Source organism: Lolium rigidum, chromosome 2, assembly GCF_022539505.1.
Source record: "Lolium rigidum isolate FL_2022 chromosome 2, APGP_CSIRO_Lrig_0.1, whole genome shotgun sequence".
Classification (NCBI taxonomy): domain Eukaryota; kingdom Viridiplantae; phylum Streptophyta; class Magnoliopsida; order Poales; family Poaceae; genus Lolium; species Lolium rigidum.
Window position 1 is genome coordinate 45,314,005 of NC_061509.1, and position 22,525 is coordinate 45,336,529.

The 22,525-nt window shown below is 44.9% G+C and overlaps 5 protein-coding genes across 5 annotated transcripts; 3 read left to right on the top strand and 2 right to left on the bottom strand.

Moving 5' to 3' along the window:
* The first annotated feature begins 442 nt into the window (after positions 1–442).
* LOC124686341 lies at positions 443–1,384 on the top strand. Its single transcript, XM_047220306.1, has 4 exons — positions 443–544; positions 688–799; positions 882–942; positions 1,045–1,384. The coding sequence occupies exons 1-4, from the start codon at positions 511–513 to the stop codon at positions 1,348–1,350; spliced, it is 513 nt and encodes a 170-aa protein (XP_047076262.1). The 5' UTR covers positions 443–510; the 3' UTR covers positions 1,351–1,384.
* A 543-nt stretch (positions 1,385–1,927) lies between these two features.
* On the bottom strand, positions 1,928–3,815 carry LOC124686343 (small nuclear ribonucleoprotein E-like). The gene is made up of 5 exons (XM_047220307.1): positions 3,635–3,815; positions 3,476–3,538; positions 2,415–2,493; positions 2,282–2,327; positions 1,928–2,195 (listed from the first exon to the last, which is right to left on the bottom strand). The coding sequence occupies exons 1-5, from the start codon at positions 3,701–3,703 to the stop codon at positions 2,186–2,188; spliced, it is 267 nt and encodes an 88-aa protein (XP_047076263.1). The 5' UTR covers positions 3,704–3,815; the 3' UTR covers positions 1,928–2,185.
* A 1,530-nt stretch (positions 3,816–5,345) lies between these two features.
* Positions 5,346–7,376, top strand: LOC124691683 (Golgi SNAP receptor complex member 1-2-like). The gene is made up of 5 exons (XM_047224959.1): positions 5,346–5,804; positions 5,917–6,006; positions 6,091–6,162; positions 6,670–6,799; positions 6,922–7,376. Exons 1-5 carry the CDS (start codon positions 5,463–5,465, stop codon positions 7,017–7,019), a joined length of 732 nt encoding a protein of 243 aa, XP_047080915.1. The 5' UTR covers positions 5,346–5,462; the 3' UTR covers positions 7,020–7,376.
* Positions 7,377–7,507: 131 nt separating this feature from the next.
* LOC124691682 (phosphatidate cytidylyltransferase 4, chloroplastic-like) lies at positions 7,508–11,758 on the bottom strand. The gene is made up of 6 exons (XM_047224958.1): positions 11,271–11,758; positions 10,248–10,438; positions 9,686–9,810; positions 9,079–9,212; positions 8,295–8,410; positions 7,508–8,075 (listed from the first exon to the last, which is right to left on the bottom strand). The coding sequence occupies exons 1-6, from the start codon at positions 11,756–11,758 to the stop codon at positions 7,984–7,986; spliced, it is 1,146 nt and encodes a 381-aa protein (XP_047080914.1). The 3' UTR covers positions 7,508–7,983.
* A 2,895-nt stretch (positions 11,759–14,653) lies between these two features.
* Positions 14,654–20,396, top strand: LOC124691684 (ER membrane protein complex subunit 2-A-like). The gene is made up of 9 exons (XM_047224960.1): positions 14,654–14,861; positions 15,591–15,655; positions 15,763–15,811; positions 16,104–16,198; positions 16,374–16,459; positions 16,548–16,607; positions 16,688–16,769; positions 19,781–19,894; positions 19,991–20,396. The coding sequence occupies exons 1-9, from the start codon at positions 14,654–14,656 to the stop codon at positions 20,153–20,155; spliced, it is 924 nt and encodes a 307-aa protein (XP_047080916.1). The 3' UTR covers positions 20,156–20,396.
* Positions 20,397–22,525: the final 2,129 nt, after the last annotated feature.

The window sequence follows — 22,525 nt, forward strand, 5'->3', positions numbered from 1 at the left end:
TAAAAAGTGGTGTTAGACCGCTCTAAAAGTTACAGTACCGACTTAAGTTTTTGATATTTTGCAACTCACTAATTTTTTAACGTAGAAAAGAGGCAGCTCTTGTTTGACAGCCACACAGTTGGACCTTTCACCATATTCTTTCAGCAGCTGGGCCAATCCTAACTCACCTGGTAAATTATGTGCAGAACACACTTCAGAAGGTAAGAGAAACTAGACCTTAACCCTCATTGCGGAAACCCAACCAGGAGCCGAGTTGGTACATTTTCCCTCAAATGATTCCTGCAGCTCAACTGCTCAAGAACCGGACCAACTCTAACTTCACAGCCAGGGCAGGAATCAAATGGAAAGGGCAGAAAGAGAACTTGTAAGATAGAAAGGGGAAGAAAGGAATGCATTCCAAGCTTGCCTTCCATTGGTTTTCTCTGACTATATAAACACTCAAGTTTCCTTACATCTTCTAAGGAAAATAACTCTCTCTGTTCTGTCTCTGTTCTTTCTCTTTTACCAATAATGGGTCTTCCCTTTAGTGCATTCAACAAGTTTGGTGAGTTTATTTCCGTGGTCTTGTTCTCTAGGCTGCTGCTACATGATATGACATTGCTCTTCTGGTTTCGTTCTGTTATATTTCTTGCCTGCTCTTCAGTTCCATTTTCTAAATTTATTAACTTATGTTGGCGTCTTTATCAGGGCTGCCGGGAATTAGCTCGGTAACTACCGGACAAGTTTATGATCGACATTTCAAGGACAGGGAAACTGGCAACTTTAGAGATTTTCATATTGCCTATGTTGATTTCTGCCAGTAAGCTTTCTGTTTCTGCAGTTTTGTTGCCTGCACTCTCTCTGCCCCCACATTTTATTTATGACATTGTCCAACATTGTAGGTATTTCAACACTGTAATGCCTGGCCAAGATTTTGATACTCCAGGACTTGGAGATATTAAGGTAAACCCAGCATCCATCATTTTTCTCATGGACGTGATTCGGTGAGAATGTTTCCGGACAGCAGATAATTGCAACTGAACATGCTACATGCATTTAATGCAGGACTTCTATGAAAAAACATGGGAACCTCTGAAGGACGAGGTCGAAAAGAAAAAGACGTTCATTAAGTTCATGGAGGAAAATATCCACGAGGCCAAAGTTGACGACAGCCTCTTCATCATGGCCGGCTTGGCTGCACCAGCAGCAGCCATCATCGCCAAGAGGAGCAGCGAGAGCATCCCTCAGGTGAAGAAGTTCAAGCTGCAGTACATCCCCAACGTCGTGTTTGTGCCGCTGTGCACGCTGTTCGCCATCATGGGTGCCACCGCAGTCCAGATGAATAAGAAGAACAAAAAGCCTACCAGCTGATGATCTCATATCGCTATGTATGTAGTTAAAATAAGATGGACGTAATAATCCTAAGAAACCTGGAACGTGTATATCATCCAAGTTATGATTCTATAAATTTGTAAACTGTAAGGCACGTGGTAAATTAATGCTTCCTTTTGTCACTGAAATAGCCAACGAAATGAAAGGGGAGTTTAAAAATTCACCACGTAACAAGTTTATTCTAGTTTGCCTTTTGTTTTTATTTTGTTTCTATATATAAATCTTCTGAAATAAACATCAAGGTCCATGGCAGAAAATATCACATGTGTGTTCAGGACCTGTAAAAAATTCATCCATGTGACTCAACTGCGTGCAGAACACTGCACCTATAAATAAAACTAAACTTCTACTTGCTGCAAGAAAGCTACCTTCTAAGAGAAGTGCAAACCAAGCTTGGAATCAAATAAGCTACCAGCAACAAAAGGTATTGTTCATCATCAGAACTTGAAAAGAAGTATCGTTTATCAGGGTTTTTTTTTTGCAGGTAAGGGCCCTTTCATATTACGAGGGTCTCGAAAATTCAAACCAATTCCATGACCATCTGACCAAGTTCATATTTCAATGAAATAACAAACCACCAGAGCATCAACACCACTGCATAATAATGAAGCTAGCCCAAGCACGAAATTCATGGTCTGGATAACACACTTCAACTTCACAGGGCCCCTACTATGCCTGGCCAATATGGTATATTACAATCAAATTTGGACAAGACGGAGATGAAGTCTACTACAGCCTCAATTTCGCCTTCATTCGAGCTCAGGATATATAGGTTGATACTTATCCTTGCAATAAAGCAGACATAGAGCTATTGTTACTTTCCCCTGAAAAGCAAACATGAACAACAAATAGGTAAGCGCATCAAATAAAGCAAAAGAAAGTAAGATAATGTAGTTTGCTCTTCACTTACGTGTTCATCATTAGCGTAATGTTATCTCCTTTCAAGAGGATCCGACCTGCAAACGATTGAGGAAATAAATTTTGGAGTTTTCAGCAGTGTGGAAACAAGAACAAAATGATAACGGAGAGCACAGTTTCTTTACCCAGAGATTTCCTAGTGTCTTTCTTGATGTTGATCTCCTCGGCATCCTCCAGGACCAAATTCATGTATTCATCAAAGCCCTACAGCACTTGCTGCGGTAAGTATACAATGCTTGATTAAAAGTCAACAATGCTTCTGGCAAACTTTATTCAAAATACAATGCTTCTTTAGAAGTCAGTGATACTTCTGGTCCACTTTATTCAAAATAAATGCTTGTTTAAAAGTCAACAATGCTTATGGTCCACTTTATTCAATACAAACTGCTTGTAAGAAGGCTTCTGATCCATTTTACTCAAGGACATACCAAAAATTGTATGAAAAGGCTACCTCAAAACGCATATCCAAAGCCATAAAATACAGTATTCACAGTTTTGAACAATATTTGCTTCTAGATAATAAGAGTTATTCCTTTCATTTGCATACACACGAGACTTCATGATTGATAAAAAGGGGACAAGTTGTTGACACACATGACCTATATCTAAAAAGAAACTGCGAGCAAAGAGCAGCATAATAGAACCAAACATTAGACTAAAAGAGACATTTTCCTTTCTGTAACAACTGCATCGTCAAGCATCAGTTCTCTCAATGTTAACACACATCGGTTCAACTAATAGCAATATTAGGTGTCTAATGTATTGGCAAACACTCAACCAATAGTGCTACTTCTGTCCCATTTGATATGTGGGTATAGTGTGTTTGGATAATCCAATATGATATGGCAAATACGATTACATGTAAATGCAACAAAAACTATCACAAGAACCTGCACTTCGACCCAACCCCAGTGGCAGTACTACTGAAAAATAGCACCTATCATGCCAAATTACGCTTCTAATACTTTCATCCAAGGCAAATACCGCATTACTCAGGCGTTGGACACTTTGGGCAAGTCCAAAGAGTTCAACTCTGCTCGCCGAACAGAAGAGAACCTCCCTCATCTCCCCACACGGTGAAATCCTCTCCACTGCCACTACCAGGCAAACGTTTCCGCCTCAATACAGGATCGAATCCCAGCAAAAAATGAATAAAACCTGACACGGCTAGTGCGCGAGTACTTACGATGATCCTGCCCTCGATCCGCATGTCCTTCTGCTCGAAGAGCCAGATCTGGATGCGCGCCTTCTGCTCCACGAGGATAAGAGTCAGTAAAAGCGCAAGCAGAGGAGAGGAAGGGGTCGAAGGAGCGGGTGTGTCGGGAGGAGGGTAGGGAATACGTACGCTCTGGAGGAATCTGAAGATGAGGTTGATGGGCTGGGTCATGATCCGCTGCACCTTGGTGGACGCCATGGCGGCGGGCTAGGCTGCGCTCCTCTCGCCCCCCTCCTCTGGCGCGCCGTCGACGAGCTTTCACGGCGGCGGAAAAACCCTAGCTTGCTTGGCGCGAGCTAGGCGGGGGCTTTCCCTTTGCGGTTCGTCAAACCTGAGGTCAAGAGATCTAAGCCCAATGGACCTTCTTGTGGATAAGAAGAAAGTCCACTTCTCATCCTTGCATTTCTGGGATGGGAAAGTTCACTGTTGGTCCCAAAATTACTTTTAATTTGAAACGAATCTTGAACTTTTAGAATAGTTTACTTTTCATTCATTTTCACTTAAGTTGAGCAAACCGCTGATATGGAAAAAAGAACTAGTGAACCAACCGAATTGGTTTAGAACTAGACCAAGACTAAACTAGCTGAGATGTCGAACCAAACATCTTAAATGCAAAAAAGGAAAAGAAAGCATTGGGTACTTGAACTAGTCTTCGCTTTATTTCTCTCCCTTCCAATTCACTTGAAGGGTTGCGCCAAAAAGGCCTGCTTGTCCTACCTCTACCCTTGCACCCTTGTTTTGAGTTTTTGACCACTGATGGCAGATATTTGTATAGCTCAACTGGAATAAGGACTAAAATTGAATGATTATGAGAGTTTAAGGTTCATTTTGAACCAAACGAAAATTCTAGGACCAAAAGTGAACTTTCACTAGAATTCAAGGACCAAAAGTGGAGTTTCTTCTGTGCATAATAGTAATGCTTTTTTACTCTAGCAAAGTGTCGACTACTCTGGGGCCTCTCCTCCGGGGTGAGTTCTATTTGACGCTTTGTGTGAACAATATTTGTTGGATTAAAGGAATTGAGCAAAGAAAAAATGGAGGAAAATTTCCGTTAATATCGATTTCAAAGGAAAAAAAATGGAGGAATTTTGCACTTCACTTGGACCTCCTTTTTTAAAATTCCTAGGCACGAAGAACAAGACCCGGTTCTCTAGTGGCATAATAACATCCTAATTATACTTTTTACCTGGTATGACTTTGTTTGACCTTGTCCATTAGGAATCCTATGATTTTTCTATTCCCATGGACCAAACAACTAAGATTATAGAATTTATGTGTTTTCAATCCTTGTCTTGTACCTGCATTTCTTATCTTTCCTCAGTTTTTCATGTTCTTGTATTTGAAATACAGCGAACTAAAAGACCCTTAATATGTGGATGGAACAAATGTTGCCTTAGTTACAAATTTTCTAGGTGGTTTTAACAAATTAACGAGGAGGGATTACATGTCTGTGCCGTCGAGTACCATATATAAAATGTTCTCCCTTTTCAATGAAAATACAATGCATCTTGCTAAAGCCGAGTACTCATTTGGTAAGAGGAGATGTTTTCCATAGACAACAAGATAGTTGTTGTGACTCCATCAACCTTAGACCATCTTTAGCTCCAACCTTCCCGTATGCAGTATGCAAGTATTTTTCTTAAATATTTAAGAAAAATACTCCGCTTTTTTCCTAAAAAAATAAAATAGTTCTACTCGGTGTTGGTGAGAAAAAGAAAAAAACAATCTCGAAATGGCCACAGCGTCTCCCTCTTCGATTCTCTGCTCACAGATCTCGTCGGCTCCATCTCAGCCGTCAAACTCCACGATCGAACGGACGCCCTAGACCTAGAGTCTCATCTCGGAGATCCAGCCTCCTCCAACCTCCTCGCGAACAAACCCCGAATCCAAATCCTCGCACTCCATTCCATTCCACCCTCAGATCACGAGCAGCAGAGCAGGGGAGACCGGATCGGAGATGATGCACGGCGCGGGATCGTCGGACGCGGCGGCGGCGGCGTCGCTGGAGCTGCAGGAGTCCGGGTGGGAGGAGCTGCGGCGGGAGGCGCGGAAGCTGGAGGGCGACCTGGACGTGAAGCTCTCCTCCTACGCGCGCCTCGCCGCGCGCTCCTCCTCCTCCTCCCCCACCGCCGACCGCTCCTCCTGGAAGTCCACGGAGCTCGAGATCCAGGCGCTGCTCGACAAGCTGCAGGACGTCAACGACGCCATGAGCCGCTGCGCCGCGCCCGCCGCCCCCTCCAATGCCTCCGTCTCCCAGAAGCTCGCGCGCCACCGCGACATCCTGCACGAGTTCACGCAGGTCCTCTTCCCTTCCCTTCCCCCTCCCCCACCCACCACCAACTCTGCTCCTCTGCCGCTCCGGTCGCTGATAAGCTTGTTGTTTGGTTGACCGACCCGATCGATCGGAACAGGAGTTCAGGAGGACGCGGGGGAACCTGAGCTCCATGAGGGAGCACGCGGATCTCCTCAGCTCCGTGCGCGGCGACATCACCGAGTCCAAGGTTCGTCTCACCTGCCGCGGGCTCTCAACTTCTCATCGAAGCGTTGCAGTGTCTGATCACTGGAATTTCTCCCTCTCTCTGTAGGCTACCGGCGGCATGTCGCCCAGGGTGCATTTGCTCCGGGAGAGGGCTTCGATTCATGGCAGCATCAACCAGGTATGGCTCCAGACCTTGAGTTGTTGAGCTGGACAAAGGCTATGCTGGTCTGAAATACTACGTATTGTTCAACAACTACACGCCAGTTGCTTGGCTTCGCACACTTACACTTGTAGGATCTACGTTTAGACATGTGATGTTCATCATGCATTCTCTCATCTGATGCACAAAGTCAATATATATCTGTGATCTGAGTGATGTCCCATACTCCCATTCGATGCGAAACTTAGGGGCAGTATGCTCCGAGCACCAACTGCTACAACATTCGGCCATTCCATAAGTATAACACAACATTAGCAAGACCATGGTGTTTTTCTTTGTGTGTGTGGGTAGCAAGGACAAGGTGTTTTGTGCACTGGTTGGTGTAGCGACATGCGAACCTTGAATGGTGATGTTAGTGAAGAAGAGAGAAAAATAGCTTACTTTGCCACTGTCAATATGATGTTTGCGATAGACTCTAGGTCATCTAGCACAAGGCATTGAGTTCCTGTTTTCCCCAAATTCCAGATCGATGAGGTAATTGGCCAAGCTCAAAGCACAAGATCAGCCCTATCCAACCAGAGGGCCCTGTTTGGAGATGTTCAGGGAAAAGTCAAGCAGCTTGGTGAAAAATTCCCTGTTGTCCGAGGCCTTCTTGGTACTGTATAGACCCCTAATATTTTTTTTAACTTTGAACATTAGTCTTTCCACTGTATGTTTTTTTTATCATGTATCGCAGTATGCCTACACCCTAACTATTGAACGCGTACTTGTTTGCAGGCGCCATCAAGAGGAAGAAATCAAAGGACACAATCATTCTTTCAGCAGTAATCGCAGCCTGCACCATGTTTTTGATCATTTATTGGCTCTCGAAATGATGAGAACATTGCTGGAAATTGCGGCGGCGGCTTTCCCTCTCGGCACAGGCGACAACAAATGGCATAGACTAGGGAACGTGAGATTCCATAGTCATCAGCTTCCAGCTAGCTTCCCCTGACGTATCTTATTCCTGGAGATCTCTGTAGAGCAATTTAGCTTGGTGGATTGCCTGAGAGGCCACACCGGTTGAGTATATATGATGGTGCCCTTCTGATACTTTATCTTACAATACAACTTGTTTGGACTTGGCCTCTTCTGGGGTGCTGTAATTTTCTCTATTATTGCGGGAACTGATCACAGGGACAGTGAACTGGTTGAGTAAATATGGTGACACTCGACTGATACATCATCTTACAGCGGTCCCAACTAAAACTCTTTTGTAATGCTGGGATTTTCCCTGTTCTCGCGGGGGCTGAACAATATATGTTCCATCTCAGCGAAACACATGATGCACTGCACTATTGTTGTAACTCAATGCAAATGCTAATTGATCATCCAAAATCAAAGATTACATCTATAAATCTCAACACCAGTCAGGTAGTGGCCAAATAGGCTTTGGGGTATCAAAAAAGTTTGGGAATCAACAATGTATAGTTTGGTTCCCAGGATCCATTTCCCATCAACCACCTTAATACACTTCACAAGATATGTAACTCAGTAATTAATCTTCCTTTTACTCTACAAAAAGTCAAAAAACTATGTACACCAAAGTGATAAGTTTTCACCATTCTGGTGCTCAAGAAGGAACAGACTTGATCCATACGAAGAAACACTTGCTTAGCAGCCGTGTCCCATTGGTGCTCACGAAGGAACAGACTTGATCTCACTTTACAGCCAGACACAAAATTCCATTGAGCGGGAGGACCATATTGTGCAGTGAAGGGTTGGTCCTGGGCATCTCAGACCATGCTGCTGAAGGTGTACAAGGAAGGCACAAGACAACCAATTTGCTCGCTGCAGTAATCAGACTCCGTACAGGGGCAGAGCCACTCTGACAAACGAGTAACAGAGCGCCCCCGTGAAGACATAGCTGTCGACCCGGTCCAGAATCCCACCTGAATTGCAAATATGGTATAACTTACAGTTTGGAAGTATGAGACTAACTCCATGGTAGACATAAAACAAATATAACTGCATGGAGTAATGCTGCTGAAAACTTGGCATGCCACAACATGAAAATATGTGTCCAATGGGGCTCTAAGATGATCTCAAGTCATGGCACATGATTCCGATCACTAGATGAAATATAACAAAACAGAGCTAACAATGTTTACCATGGCCAGGAATGAGTGATCCAGAATCCTTCACACCAGCGTCGCGCTTAATCAGAGACTCGATAAGATCCCCGAACAACGAACCCAAAAAGATCAGGATTCCATAAGCAGTAGCACTGGTACCAATGAATGAAATAATTAGGCAGCGAAGCAAAGTTCTATACAAATATATATCATTAGAGATACAAATGCACAATCTATATGCATCTAAACTCAACAAAGAGATGAACACACACATGTATGTTGCGTTAACATTTTTTAGGCTAATATGGTACAGTATTAATATCTTTGTTTATATGAATTCTGAAGGACATTAGAAACAGGCTTGTTAATATTTAAAGTAGGTTAATGCTGTACAGATAGGGTTACAGAAAGATAAAAGAAAAGAGCTAGCTACCCTAACTACTGGGAGATACCAAAACTGACCCTTTTGAGAAACTCTAAATGTTGGCAAATCCCTACCAATAGAAGTTTCTCCATCTCAACTTTACTGAGAGGGACATATTCTTTTGCAATGGGATAGCATTAATGACTAATCAGTTCCCATGGATTTATTAAGGAAAATCCTGGCAGTTGTGAATTTGTTGTTAATATGCGAAGAAAATGTGTCCACCTTAAAACCTAAATTTGATGGTTTATTCTGTTCAAGTAACTAATCATTTAAGAATTCAGCAAAGAAAAATAATGTTTCAGAACTAGGACAATAATAATCCCGCCGTTCACTAATATAAGCCGTTTGGAAAGCCAGAGGTTGTAATAGAAAGCTGTCAGAAATTAGCAATACCTTAACAGAGATCTTGGCCAGCAAAAGAGAGTCGACAGAAGCAGAGTGGTAAGCACACAGCCAGTTAGACCGGCTAAAGCACCCTCCAATGTCTTCTTAGGGCTTATGTTAGTCAAAGGAGTACGGCCAAATGCCTGGAACAAAAAATGGATAACACAATGACATGATTTACTTCCTTTCAAGTACACAGCTGTCCAAATAAATTGCTTGGTTGAAAAGGTACAGAAAAAATAAATGTCTTCATTCAACAAAGATGCATACAACTAAAGCGCGCATGACTAAAAATTAGTAGTTACTTTGGCAAGGAAAGAAATAAGCTCGCAGCTGATATGTGATCTGACATTTTTTTAATCAGTGTGGTTGTGCTACATCAAAATCATAATCTTAAAACGTTGCCTTCTGTACAAAAAATCTCTTGGTGTAAACAACAAACACGACAAATACTATACTCGTTCAAAACGAGTAAAAATGTTTATAATAACCCACACAACTGTAGGCGAAGTTGTTTCCAGATAAATCACGAAAAACTAAAAAGACTGTTTTAGTAATAACATGACAAAATGAAATTGGGTAAAATAAAACTGAAGGTAATTAGGAAAGAGCATACCCTTCCACAAAGGAAGGCTGATGTATCAGCGGCAATAATGCTACTAATAGATATCAAGGTTGCTACAAGTCCAACTGTCCAGTGAGCTTGCCCACCGAGAAGTATTGGCCAATTATGCGCTATACCTGGCAAAGAACACTGTTATGACTTATAACCACAAAAGAAAAAAATATATATACCAAGAAAGAGAGACACATTTACAACTTCTTGCACTGGTAAGCACTTAGCAAACAGAAGGACACATTGATATAGAAACATGTATAAACAAAGTAGTCAGAGAAGTACGCGGACGTATAGGGTGCACTACACACTTGAGGTGTACTAAGAGTACCATGTTGGCACTATTCAGTGTCAGATTTGTCTTTTTTATCTTGAGATATATATCGAATTTGGATTTGAAAGTTTGAGACATGGTAAATGTAAATTGTGCCAATGTTGTAATTTGTTTTTCAGAGTTTTTCATTACAGTTAAAAATAGTAATCATCGTCTAGTACATTAGTACGCCTAATTAGTTCATAGTATATGCCCCTGAGAAGTAAAAAGAGAATTTGATCCACGTACTTGTGTTTAAGGCAGGAGCTGCTAGTCCGCAACGGAGCTTAACCCAGAAAGAAGGAAGATAGCCGCAATAAAATAAACCAAAAACTGAACTAGTTAGCTGCGCAAAACGGGGGTTCCCTCTTTGCAAGAGCAAAGATATTGCAATAATAAATGCCGAAAACGTCAGGGGAACATCCATGCGGCCATAGTACCTACGCAAATATACATGAGAAACATCAGAACTGGAAGCTGTGACCATATTAACAGGAGATGACAACTAGATGTAGCGTCCTTTCTTCTGACAGTATACACACACCCGAAGAAAAGAAAATCCAACTGTTAACAAGCATTATGATCATTAAGCTATATTTTTGGTTCATTCGTCTGTATTGTTCAAAAAAATGATGCAGTCGTCATGAAATGATGTTGCGAAACAAAGCATACGGGTTATGGAAGTTTTTCTTTTGCATCTAGATTGGTCCGAATCCAAAACATAAATCCACTAGACATCAAGTTTTTGCTCCGAGGAAAATATCTACAGAATGACTAACAGATTGATGCGGAAGCTCAGAAGCAATAAAGGGCAGTGAACTAATATCTCGAAAGTATATGAAAATGTACTGGTACTGAACAGTGCTGAGATGGTAACTAGTGAGGCATGATTCCTATCGTGTCCAATGATCCCAAAATCTGAAATGTATGTTCTTGAATCGAGCTAAAGCTAGAACTTCCAGACTAAAAAGCTCCAATGCCGATAAACAATTTCAAGTAATTGCTGTCTTGAACCTTCTTTGGTCAAAACTTAAACCAGGCAGTAATTAATTGAAACTGTTGGTTGGCATTAGAACTTTTCAGTCTGCAACTTCCCCTCAATGACCCTTGACCACAACCACTGGGAACAATGTCAGCCTAGGTAGCACTACAACATGATACATTTTATTCCTAAAATCCTGACTAAATACCGCCTCAATTACAGTAATCACAGCATTCTTCTAGCTTAGTCTGACAAGGGACAGAACGAGAGCAAATGCAAGGCTTCCTTACAGTGTGAGGATGGGCATGAGAGCGCAGATGGCGGTGCAGACGCGGGAGACGTAGCGCGGTGGCGGGGTGCCGCCGCCTACGGCGGTGCCGCGGACGAGCCCGAAGTACTCGCGGGCGCCGGCGAGGCCGACGGCGGCCATGGCGGCGGCGAACACCCAGCCGCCGGCGATCACGACACCGCCCGCGCCCACCCCGATGGCGACGCCCACAAGCACTCTCCGCTGTAGCTTCCGGGCCTTGTTGCTCTTCTCGGCGGCCTCCTCCGCGCTTCCTTCGCCGGCGGAGGTGGAAGCGGCGGCGGAAGCGGAAGCGGCGGCGACGGCGAGGAGCGGGAAGCGGCGGCGGAGGCGGAGGGGTGGCGGGGAGGGGAGGAGGAGGCGGAGGCGGAGGCGGAGTTGGGGCTGGGGCCGTGGCGCGGAGTGGAGGAGGAGAGGCGGGTGGAGGCGGGTGGCCGCCACGGCCGCCGTCGCAGCAGCAGCAGCAGCCATGGAAGATGGGTGGGGTGGGGGGCGGAGAGTTCGATGTCAGAAAGGAGTTTCCGCTACCGTTGTTTTTGGCTGCAGGCGACGAAGCAACCGAGGAGTTTTTTTTTTTTCGTTGGCAAAGCCACCACAGAGATTTTTTTCCTTCGGAAATTCTACCGATAGATTGTTAATCATAGATAAATAAATCACTAAAAAGAAAGATGTAAAACAAACCTTATAATACCTCTGGTCAGATTAAATTGACGCCAACTTGTGAAGATTGCATGCCTGTGTATGTTGTATGCTCGGGTCAATTAAAATAGACTGGTGGGAGTATTAGTAAAGTTTGTCATAGTAGACATATGAGAGGTCGTCGTGCTAAGACCGAAGAATAACACACCAGAATAGGAACCATCGTCAATAAAGATAACCATAGATCGGAAGTGACTGAAAACACACAAAAGAACATGAAAACCGACCAGATCTCTAGAGATCCGCCGGATACATGACCACACTCCCTCCACCGATGCTAGACACATCGGAGATGACCTTATTCTGACTCCAGAATACAATTGTCGCCTCACCATTTCGAAGAAGACATTGAAAAATAACCTAAACAAAAAACGGGAACTCTCTCACCGGCGAGTGGCCATGGTGCGCCATGCCTACAAGGCCCCAAGGCCACCGAAGATGGTGTCGCCGACGAGGAGGACATAACCGTAGATGAGTTTTTAGGAGCTCCTCATGATCACCTCTCTTTTACCACCATTATATTAATAGATATCGGAAAATAATTATTACATCGTTTGTGATTACACAACTAAAACCCGCGAAGGATCATCCTTCAAAACATTGGATCCGTGGAAGAGACGGTATATTTGTTTGGTATCATAGATGTTGGTATTTTTCAAAACAAATTTGGTTAAATCTAGAAATCTTTGGACAAATTTATCAAATTTGATTCAAGATACAAGCTGTATATGTCTTATATTTCGGGAGAAAAGGAGCACCTAGAGGATGCACGATTAACATCGGACAAGGACATGGTGTCCATATTACTTTTGTAGGTCCTCAAACATGTTGATTTTTTTCCACGTACACATGTAATTTTCTGCATATGTATATAGTTTTTTCATACACAATACGTTAATTAAGAATCTTCGGAAAGAAGACAAAATTCTCGGATCTATACTTGCAAATGGTGCATCCATTTAGAATGGAGGGAGTCCCATGGCGCACACTAAAGGCCAAGATCAATTATGCATTTTCAGGTTTTAGGAACCATGTCTTACTTGGTTGATACCCACGACTTTGTTAGTTTTTTTTAGGCTAAACATTGGGTTTCCCCACTGTATATTTTTTCTTTTTTATTAATAAAACATAGAAGTTCCAACTTATTATAAAAGTTGCTTGAGAGTAGCAACTTTAAAAAAGCCAAAAACTCTCCAAAGGAAGGAAAATAAAATGACTATCTAAACTGCTCTACCCAAGAGAATAGTCCCTTATAAGATTTCTTTTTTCCTTATGTATAATGAGGACCATGTCATCTTTGAATTTCTTGCGACATCTATAAATACTTGAAGTAACAACCTTGAAGATAAAGTCATTTCTGGTGGTCCAGATTGCCCATGTGATCAACATGATAATTTCCATGAAGAAAGACTTGGCAATGACAGTCTTAAGGCTCAGAATCGTCTGTTGAAAATCCAAGGGGGTCCCAGGCTATAAAGACCAAGCAGGATATAGATATTGCCAGCACATGGTAGCAAAAGGGCATTGGAAGAACATGCGATCTCTGGTTTCAATGTGTGACCCACACATCACATATGTGTAATCTGGTAGAAAGAAATTCTTTCTCTAAAGCATGGCTCTAGTATTCAACCTATTATGAGTGAGCAACCAAAAGAACACTTTATGCTTTTGCTGGCAACAACCCTCCCACATCCATTTCAGGGCAGGGATAACATCATTATTTGTCATCATGTCCTTATATAGTTGGGAGACGTTATAGGATTTGCTAGAGCCAACGATATTCCAAGAGTCATAAGTCATAACCATCTCCAGGTGACAAACTATGCAGCATGGTTCGAAAGAGGTCCAGTTGAACCATGGCTTCTTCGGACAGAGGAAGATGAAATAATTTAGTAATATCTATAATTTGAAGAGCTGTCTGCAGATAGATGAGTCGTTCTTTGCAAAGGAGCAAAGTTGTGGCCATGTTGCTTGCAAAGTGTCAGCAGCCTATTTATCCTTCCATAGAAGAATAGAATGGCCTTAATATTCACATGTGGCTACTGCTTAAAAGCAGGCAACATCTTTCAACAGTCTCTCGACCAAAAGAAGATCTCTCTAAGCTTGGAGGAGGCAGAGCAGAAGAATAGTAAAGTTTCCAACTTAATCTCACCTAAGGAATATCGGCATGATTGTAAAATTTGTGCAGATGTTTCATTAATAGACAATCATTCTGGACAGATAAATTAAGTACTCCAAGTCCTCCTTAATCTTTTGGCTGACAGACCAAGTCCTAGATCGCTAAGGGTGGATTCTTCTTTTGCAAATCTTTGTCCTATGTACACGACTTTGTTCATGCATTTCCATGGTGTATTATGAGCCCTTATTTATCACTAGTGTGGATGTATGTAGAATCAAAATATGTCAAGATACATCTATATTAGTTACAACTAAAATAAATCGGAGAGAGTATAATTGTTTTTTTGGGATTTTCAAATCGTACGGGGGTACTCGAAGCCTGACCAAGAAGAAGCACCCCAAATGAGGTAAACAAAAACTGAAATAACGAAGCAGCTCGGGGCATCACAGAAGCGGAAACAGAGCCCACCCGATCCGATCCGGTCCAGTCCAGTCGAGTCTCCACTCGCCGGCCGCCGAGTCAACCAGCCGCCCGATCTCCTCGTCCCCATGGCGGCCGCGACGGCGACGGCGACGGCGGCGGAGGAGGAGGCGCGGCTGCTAAGGCTGGAGGAGCAGGCGGAGCACGGCGGCGGCGGCGCCTGGGAGTACCTCTCCCTCGCCCGCAGGCTCCGCGCGCGCCGCCCCGCCCCCGTCCTCCGCCTCGGCCTCGCCCTCCTCAACGACGCGTCCGCCCGCTCCCGCCTCGCCGCTGAACGTAATGCCCCTCCTCCCCGATCTCTCCCCTCCCCTTCTCGCACGCGCTGCCGCCGCGATCGGTTTGGTAGGCAGATCTCGTGCCCCGCCCTCCCGCCCACGGTTAGATCTATCTCCCGCGCGCGCGGCTCCGATCTGCCCCGCGGGATGTCCCGGAGCCGGTTGCCGGCTTGTGCTTCCGCGTTACACCGTGGCTCTGCGGGATCTGCCGCTGAATCGGAGCCTTCTGTTGTCCGTGCTTTTTTCTGTTTGTCTGTCGCCTGCAAGCAACTGCGGTTTTGTCGATTGGAGACGTCGCCGAAGCATATTGTAATTTGCAACACTATTGCAATTAAGTTGGTATTTTTTTAATTTGAAATCAGGCCTTATGAAACGAAATATAGTTGCCTGAGTATGAAGTAAACAAATCATATGACACTATATTTATTTCGATGCAAGTGCACTCCGAAGTTCTAGGATAGGGTGGCGTATCCCAAACTCAACACAAAACCCAGAAAACGTGACTTTCTCTCCAGCTCCGGTCAAGGTTCCGTTGCGGTATTGCACATGTATAGATTCCTCATGGACTGATCATTCCCAATATGTCTAGAATATTCCATGTATTACGGAATGAGTTTATTTACAGCACCTTCTACTACCACCTGGGATGCTGGCAGCGATTGCGCCTGTTGATCTCTCGCCGCGCTCCTGGTTGTGTTACTGAACATGAGATCGGTTTCTTTCGGTGCAGAGTGGACGCTCTACGAGCAGGTGGCGGTGGCTGCCATGGACTGCCAGCGTCTTGACGTAGCAAAGGTGAGGTGTTCTCTGCAATTGATTTTGTCCGCTGGAAATTTCATTTTATTTTTGGGTTTGGCTATCACTATCTCTTGATGAAACTACCTCTTTTCATGGTTTTGCAGGATTGTATCGGAGTCCTCTCCAAGCAGTTTCCTGGCAGCGTGCGCGTTAGTAAGCTCTCGTAGACCATATACAGGCACTTTGCAGCTTTAGCTCAAAACTATATTAATTGGTCATAATACAATACAATGCATGGGTAGGAGCTTGAGAATTGTGCAGGCCTGGGAATTATCTAAGAACCGGCTACCTAAATTCTGTAGTACACACCAAGTGTTGCACATACCTAAAATCAGAAACCCTAAATCTTTTATTCAACGACGCCATAATTTTATCGAGTCATATAATACTGGTTATTATGGCCATCTTTCTGCATATGCTGAACACACCTTGCTCTAAAATGCAGGCCGCCTAGAAGCTCTGCTGTTTGAGGCAAAGGGTGATTGGGCAGAAGCTGAAAGAGCATATGCACTTATCCTGGAAAACAACCCATTTGATCAGGTATCGTAATTCGTTATTCAGATGACGAGTCTTATGTTCTTGTGGAAAATTTGGTGTGCAAGACGGATTTGATTTTTTCGTTTATTTCCAGAACCATTCAAATCCAAGGATGATACTTCTGTAAATAATATGCTGACATTTTACACAATAAATATCCTCCTTGTATGGTTGGCAGATTGTCCACAAGAGGAAAATTGCTATTGCAAAAGCACAAGGTGACATGTCTTTAGCTGTCGACTATCTGAACAAATATTTGGAATTGTGAGTACCTGTATCATTTTGTTTATATACCAGATATTGCCACTTTTGTTTGTCTTGTTAGAACATATTAACCCTTTCCCTGTGTTAGATTCATGGCGGATCATGATGCCTGGAGAGAACTTGCTGAAATCTACGTTTCCTTACAAATGTGAGATGTTCGATCTTGATCTATTCAGCATAGTATAATAAGATGTAATTATACTAAATTATATGCCACTTTTTTGTCAGGTACAAACAAGCTGCCTTTTGTTACGAGGAGCTGATATTGGCACAACCAACAATTCCACTTTATCATCTAGCTTATGCTGAGGTACGTGGACCAAACACAGCCTCTCGTGCAAATAAAGAGTAAAATGCAAAAGATCTGTAATTATTTATGGAGAGTGAGTACTAAAGTATTTCCATTATATATGGAACTTCTCATTATCCTGTTGATCATCTATTGATGGTATCTTCGGTCCTATAGTAAATGATGAATGGTCGAAAACCATCGCGAGATAACAATAATAGTCAATAAGCCAGTAAAGATCCAATTAAAATGAAGCACACCAAGTCATAATTGAAGTTAACAAAAAATACTTGACTTAAAGATTTAAGACATAGTGATATAACAAGACAAAATATTAAAAATAGCAAATATAGTAAGTATTCTAAGCTGTGCTTTACAAGATGATGATCCATGTGAAACATGAATTCAAATGTATAAATAATTTACATGTTTGTAAACTTCTCAGATATAGACGATGAAGTATTGTGACACTGACTTTGCAACTGTATCATAATCTGCAGTGAATCAACATAATACGGTGATTGCATCAAATTTTATATTTTTGACTAATTGCTAGTTGGAGGGCTCACAATCTGGTTGTGTCCAGCTATGGAAATTGGTTCTAGTGATATAAGATAAGGACTAGCTTTCATTGGAATCCGTATCTTATGGAGTTTGTTTGGAATTTCTTTGAGGTAGCCTTTTTTCTGATTATGTTACAAGTTTTACTAACTAATAAGTGGGCTTGGTAGGGCATAGGCTGATAGGTGAATGTGTAGTTTTAGGGCCGTGAGTCTGTTGGAGCTTGGCCTTGTTTGTTTTGGGGACGTTAGTAAAATTAAGGTGTTGTTGCATGTTTTTTTGGTAACTCATTTTGTGTGGTATGTGGTAGAGGGAGGCAGCCAGAACAGAAGTACAGTTTATTTGACATATGCTTATATGGCAATACCACAACCAGTGCAAAACAGATTGACTTCACGCAGTAGCTTGGGGAAAAAACAAGCCCAACGGCTCGATGCTCTCGCGACCATGGCGCGGGGCGAGCTAGCGCCGCCGCCGGCCTGATCTCTCTCTGCTGGCGTCCTCTCCCACCGCTGACACCAGATCCGGTCTTCCCCGTGCCTCCTCTTTCCATCCTCACCAATATCCGACCCTGCTTCGTGCGTTGGTGGCGGCTGCCACGTCCAGAGCTAGGCATGCCCGCGCCGGCGACCGCCGGTGTCTCGCCGCCCACCGCAGCTGCTCCTGCCGCCGGGCGCGCCACGGCGCCTCCTGTCCACCCAGGTAAGGTGCTGGAGGCCTCCCCTGCGCCCACCGCGCGGGTCACTCCAGCTCAGCCGGCCAGCTCCGCCGCCGCGCTGGCCGCAGCCGTCCTGGCCTCCCGCAAGGCCGACCCTGCCATTGGGGGCCGTTTGGCTCGTCCTCGACGCCCCCATAAGCCCGCGATGGCGGCTGCACCTTCGCCTTGCCCGTCCATCATCCCTGCTGCTTCCATGGAAGGTGGTTCAGTCACCCTGCTGCCGGTCCCCGAGTCTGTGCCGGTGGCAAAGTCGCCCAACCCTGTCTGGGTTGGCGTCAGGTGTATGTGCGGTTGTGCTGCCACCTAGTCCGGCAGCACCGGCCTGATGTCAATCCTGCCGTGGTCGACACCGGAACGGGCAATGCTGGTCAGGAGGAGGCGCCTTGGGTGCTCGTCCAGCCTAGGCGCTCCCTACGCCGGATGGCCTTTGCCCGTCCGGCTTTGAAGACGCGTCCTCCGCCTCCTGCTTGGCTCAACGGGAGATGCCACCGTTGCCATGAAGCCGGGCACTGGGCTTCGATCTGCTGTGAGCCGCTCAGGTGCAACAATTGTTGACAAGTTGGCCACAAAGCGAAGTGCTGCACTGGGAGAACTGCTCCTCGCCCACCTCCGGTCCTAGTTCGCCACACTGAGCAAACGCATGGTGTTGTTCGTCCTCGACCCTTGCAGCGACCTCCTCCCCGACCACAACTGCGGCCAGAGCTATTGGCCACGGCAGATGTGCAGCCTTCCCTTGCTGAGCAGGCCATGTTGCTCCGCTCCGAGCTTCGGGACTGCCTCGCGAGGGTCGAGTGTTTCTTGGTGAGAGCGGGGGCTGCTCTTGGCACATCCCCTGGTGCACATGAAGCCTCTCCTTCAACCGAGCTTGGTGTCGGTTCAGCTGAAGTTGGGGATGAGGGCCTATATGGTGCTTTCTCCCCTCGTGCCATTCCCTGCCCGCTGCAGCAACCCCATGTGTCGTCTCCTTCTGAGAGTGAGGTCATAGATCCTGTGATGTTGATGATGCCCGAGCTGAAGCTGCAGGAATTGTGTGGGGAGTCGGCTTCTCCCTCATCGTTGATGCATTTGGACATGGACTCGATTGAGCTCTCGGCGGTGGTTCCCATGCCACCATCTTCAAAGCTCAGTCAGTCGCTTGCTTTAGTTGACTCCGAGGCTCTCTTTGCAAAAGAGCTTTGCGACCTTCTTAGCAGTTTGGAGACGGATATCCCAGGATCTAGCAACGAGATTGTGCACCTCCTGTCAGGAAAGGATTCGGGTGACAAAACCAAGAAGGTGAAAGAGTATCTCAAGAGAAAAAGCAAGAAGAGTAGCACCACGAGAAAGGCATCAGCAGCCGCTTGATGTATGATCTCATCTTTCAGTGCGTTGTGTGTAGTGAGCTTTGATTTGAGAGTTTGTGGCCACAACAGGTTGGGAGAGTTGGTTGATCTAGTTTGGCGATCGAGAAGTTGTGGACTTTGGGTTTAGTCCCCATGTGTTGTTGTATCGGTTTTTGCCCGGTTTTCCGTTAATAAACTGGGCATTATCTTCTTAATTAATAGATTGGGGCAAAGCTTTTGCCTCCGTTTCAAAAAGAAAAACAACCAGTGCTATTTGTTTGTTTAATCTGTCTGGTGAAATGCAAATTTGCTGAGTGTTTCTGATTCACAAAAAATTACCAAGTCAAGCCAATAAGATGTCCTGCTCCTGCCAAAGGCACAATTAATTTCACGCATATCCTTGCTTATTTTTGTTTTCTTATTTGTTGAAGGTTTTGTACACTCTGGGTGGCTTGGAAAACCTTCAAACAGCTAAAAAGTATTATGCATCAACGATCCAGTTGACTGGAGGCAAGAACACCAGAGCTCTCTTTGGCGTGTGCCTGGTAAGACTGACATACATCTTGAAAAGTTGCAGTTGCCTGTATTTTTTATTATCGAAGCACTGGACGCTGATGCACATCTCCAACATGGATACACAGTGTAGCGCGGCGATCAGCCAGCTGACCAAAGGGAGGAACAAGGAGGAAGACAGCTCAGAGCTGCAGAGCTTGGCGGCAGAGGCACTACTGAAGGCCTACAAGCAACACGCATCGTCCAAGGAGGCGCTCGTCGCGGGTATGCTGAAGAACATGAAGCTCTCCTGATCCCTATTGGCTTGCAAAAGGCTTTAGCTTTAGCCTGTGGTAAGCTAGCTAGCTAGCTAGGGATGGAGCGAGCAGCACGGTTTTGGAGACGGTACCGACCAGCAGTGTAAAACTTGACTTATGCAAACTTACTACCACATATTCGTTTTTTGGATTCGTTGTGCTTACCATATAGCAATAAGGAGACACTGTACTATTGTAATTTTGAATATAGACCAAAACTTTTTGATCTTTTTGAGTAGCGGCCCTTGGCATTTTAATTCCATGGACGACATGCGAGATTGAACAAGCTCAACCAGAGAACCTTTGGTAACTAAAAACCATAGGTGCAGACTTTAAATTAAGAGTTTCATGGTTCGAAAATACCCAACGGAACCCGGCAACGGGCGAGGATGATATCATCTCCGTCCCATGGTTGGAGATTAGCAATGTATTAACTCTTAATGTTGTATTATGTCTTTGTCCAGCTTTTCTGTCGGCGGTTGGAGATTAGCAATGTATTAACTCTTAATGTTGTATTATGTCTTTGTACAGCTTTTCTGTCGACGTGTATTAGTCGTATTTAGTCCATGCATGCGTTGAGCAATAATTCATGTGCAGAGGCACAGAGGTTTGCCTTGAACTCTACTACTGTACTAGCAACGCTCACCTGCTGCCGAGTGACACAGATATTAATTCCTGCCGGCAGAGGATGAGACCAGACGAGTTCGATCTACTAATTCCTGCCGGCCACCTGCATCTCGTCCTCCTTCGTCAAATCTTCTCACTTTCCCAACGAAACTCCATGTTCATGCCCCAGCCAGCTAGAGCAAGCTAGTATCCGGCCGACATGCCTGGTGCTCCTCCTCAGCCCAAGCTCCAAGACAGCGAGCTGCTCCGGCTGCCTTCCTCGTACGCCTGAGCTCCAAGGCAGCTAGCGAGCTCGTCTAGTCGTCTTACTCTCTGCACGAGCTTCTCCGGCCGAGCTCCAAGGTAGCAACATCCTCCACCGCCTTGTTCTTCCACGCAAGCTTCCTCCGAGTGAGATATTTGCTGGTTATTTTTCGGATTAGATGGGATATCAATGTGTATATTTTTCTCCAGGAGCTCTATTTTAACTCTTTTTTTGTACGTTGGTTGTTGTGGGAAGAAGTAGCGCTTGTTCTTGATTTCTTGTGGATTCTCCTACAACTATTTTTAGTTTAATCTGGCAAGAGAAAATGTATTTTCCTATCTTCTAAAAGCTATGGATCGGTTTCTGAATGCAATGACAAGATGCTTACGGGCTTACGGCTTTAGATTTCAGATTATGTATGCATTTTTAAAAAGTTACTTGACGAAAAAATCATGCATTTTTTCCTTGTTGAAAATGTTTTTTAATTAATCTGTAATAGGAACAGTGCTATGTTCACATGGTCCAAAAAAAAAAGTTATTTTCCTGACAAGAAACTTTTCTTATTTTTGATGACCATCTTACTGTTCGATAAGCTCTAAATTAGAAGCAGCGGTTTGATGATGCATCAACTTATTATTAATCGATGTTATTGCATGCCTGAAAATGTACTGCTCTATTCATATCACTACAGGAATCGACGTAGACGCCGACGGCCGGCTGCCCTCGGCGTAGCCACGCCTGGCCCTCGGCGTAGGCTACGCCGACGGCAGCCCTCGGCATAGCGCCTCGGCGTTCAGGTCCCTCGGCACCTGTCATCGTGCCGTCGGCGTAGGGCCGGCCGTCGGCGTATGCCGCCTATACCGACGGTGCGACTTCCCCTCGGCGTAGCTGCCCTCGGCGTTTGGCCACGGCCGGCCGTCGCCGTTAACGGTGCTCCATCAGACGCCGACGGCCTTGCCCTCGGCATAGCCACGCGATCTGGGCGCCGTGGGGCGACGTGGCGCATCGCGAGGCTGCCACGTACGGCGTCTACGCCGACGGCCCGGCCCTCGGCGTCTGCATGGCCCATGCAGTGGACACGCTGGGTGCTGCTGCCAGGTGGGGGGTCTACGCCGACGGCAATACCGTCGGTATAGCCCTGACCATATGGTCGCAGCAGGGGTCTATGCCGACGGCATTGCCCTCGGCGTAGACCTGCCCAAATTTTTTGTTTTGTTTTCAGCAGTTTAATTTGCACCGTTCCAGCAGTTCAGTTTGCATAATACTACAGTTCACACATACAAATTCATCCAAATTCACCATAATTCACATAAATAGCATGAAATCCACATAGTAGCATACATGGTGCACATAATAGCATAAAAAAGGAGAGTGCCATGTCATCCAAATACATAGTAGTAGCAAGCAAACCCTAGTTCTAAGCTGACTAGCGGAGGAAGGACCCGGGCGGGGTGTGTCCGCCCACATCGTTGGCGAAACGAGGAGCCCGGGGTCGC

Coding starts and splice junctions, on each gene's coding strand:
- LOC124686343 (XM_047220307.1), bottom strand. CDS start 3,703: ATGGCGTCCACCAAGGTGCAGCGGATCATGACCCAGCCCATCAACCTC. Junction 2,494..3,475: donor GGATCGAGGGCAGGATCATC/GTAAGTACTCGC, acceptor CAAGTGCTGTAG/GGCTTTGATGAATACATGAA. Junction 2,328..2,414: donor AGACACTAGGAAATCTCTGG/GTAAAGAAACTG, acceptor AATCGTTTGCAG/GTCGGATCCTCTTGAAAGGA.
- LOC124691684 (XM_047224960.1), top strand. CDS start 14,654: ATGGCGGCCGCGACGGCGACGGCGACGGCGGCGGAGGAGGAGGCGCGG. Junction 15,656..15,762: donor AGCGTCTTGACGTAGCAAAG/GTGAGGTGTTCT, acceptor ATGGTTTTGCAG/GATTGTATCGGAGTCCTCTC. Junction 16,460..16,547: donor CTGAACAAATATTTGGAATT/GTGAGTACCTGT, acceptor TCCCTGTGTTAG/ATTCATGGCGGATCATGATG.
- LOC124691683 (XM_047224959.1), top strand. CDS start 5,463: ATGATGCACGGCGCGGGATCGTCGGACGCGGCGGCGGCGGCGTCGCTG. Junction 5,805..5,916: donor TCCTGCACGAGTTCACGCAG/GTCCTCTTCCCT, acceptor CGATCGGAACAG/GAGTTCAGGAGGACGCGGGG. Junction 6,163..6,669: donor TTCATGGCAGCATCAACCAG/GTATGGCTCCAG, acceptor CCCAAATTCCAG/ATCGATGAGGTAATTGGCCA.
- LOC124686341 (XM_047220306.1), top strand. CDS start 511: ATGGGTCTTCCCTTTAGTGCATTCAACAAGTTTG. Junction 800..881: donor GCCTATGTTGATTTCTGCCA/GTAAGCTTTCTG, acceptor CCAACATTGTAG/GTATTTCAACACTGTAATGC. Junction 943..1,044: donor CAGGACTTGGAGATATTAAG/GTAAACCCAGCA, acceptor CATTTAATGCAG/GACTTCTATGAAAAAACATG.
- LOC124691682 (XM_047224958.1), bottom strand. CDS start 11,758: ATGGCTGCTGCTGCTGCTGCGACGGCGGCCGTGGCGGCCACCCGCCTC. Junction 9,213..9,685: donor CAGCCTTCCTTTGTGGAAGG/GTATGCTCTTTC, acceptor TTTTTGTTCCAG/GCATTTGGCCGTACTCCTTT. Junction 8,411..9,078: donor TGGCCAAGATCTCTGTTAAG/GTATTGCTAATT, acceptor CATTGGTACCAG/TGCTACTGCTTATGGAATCC.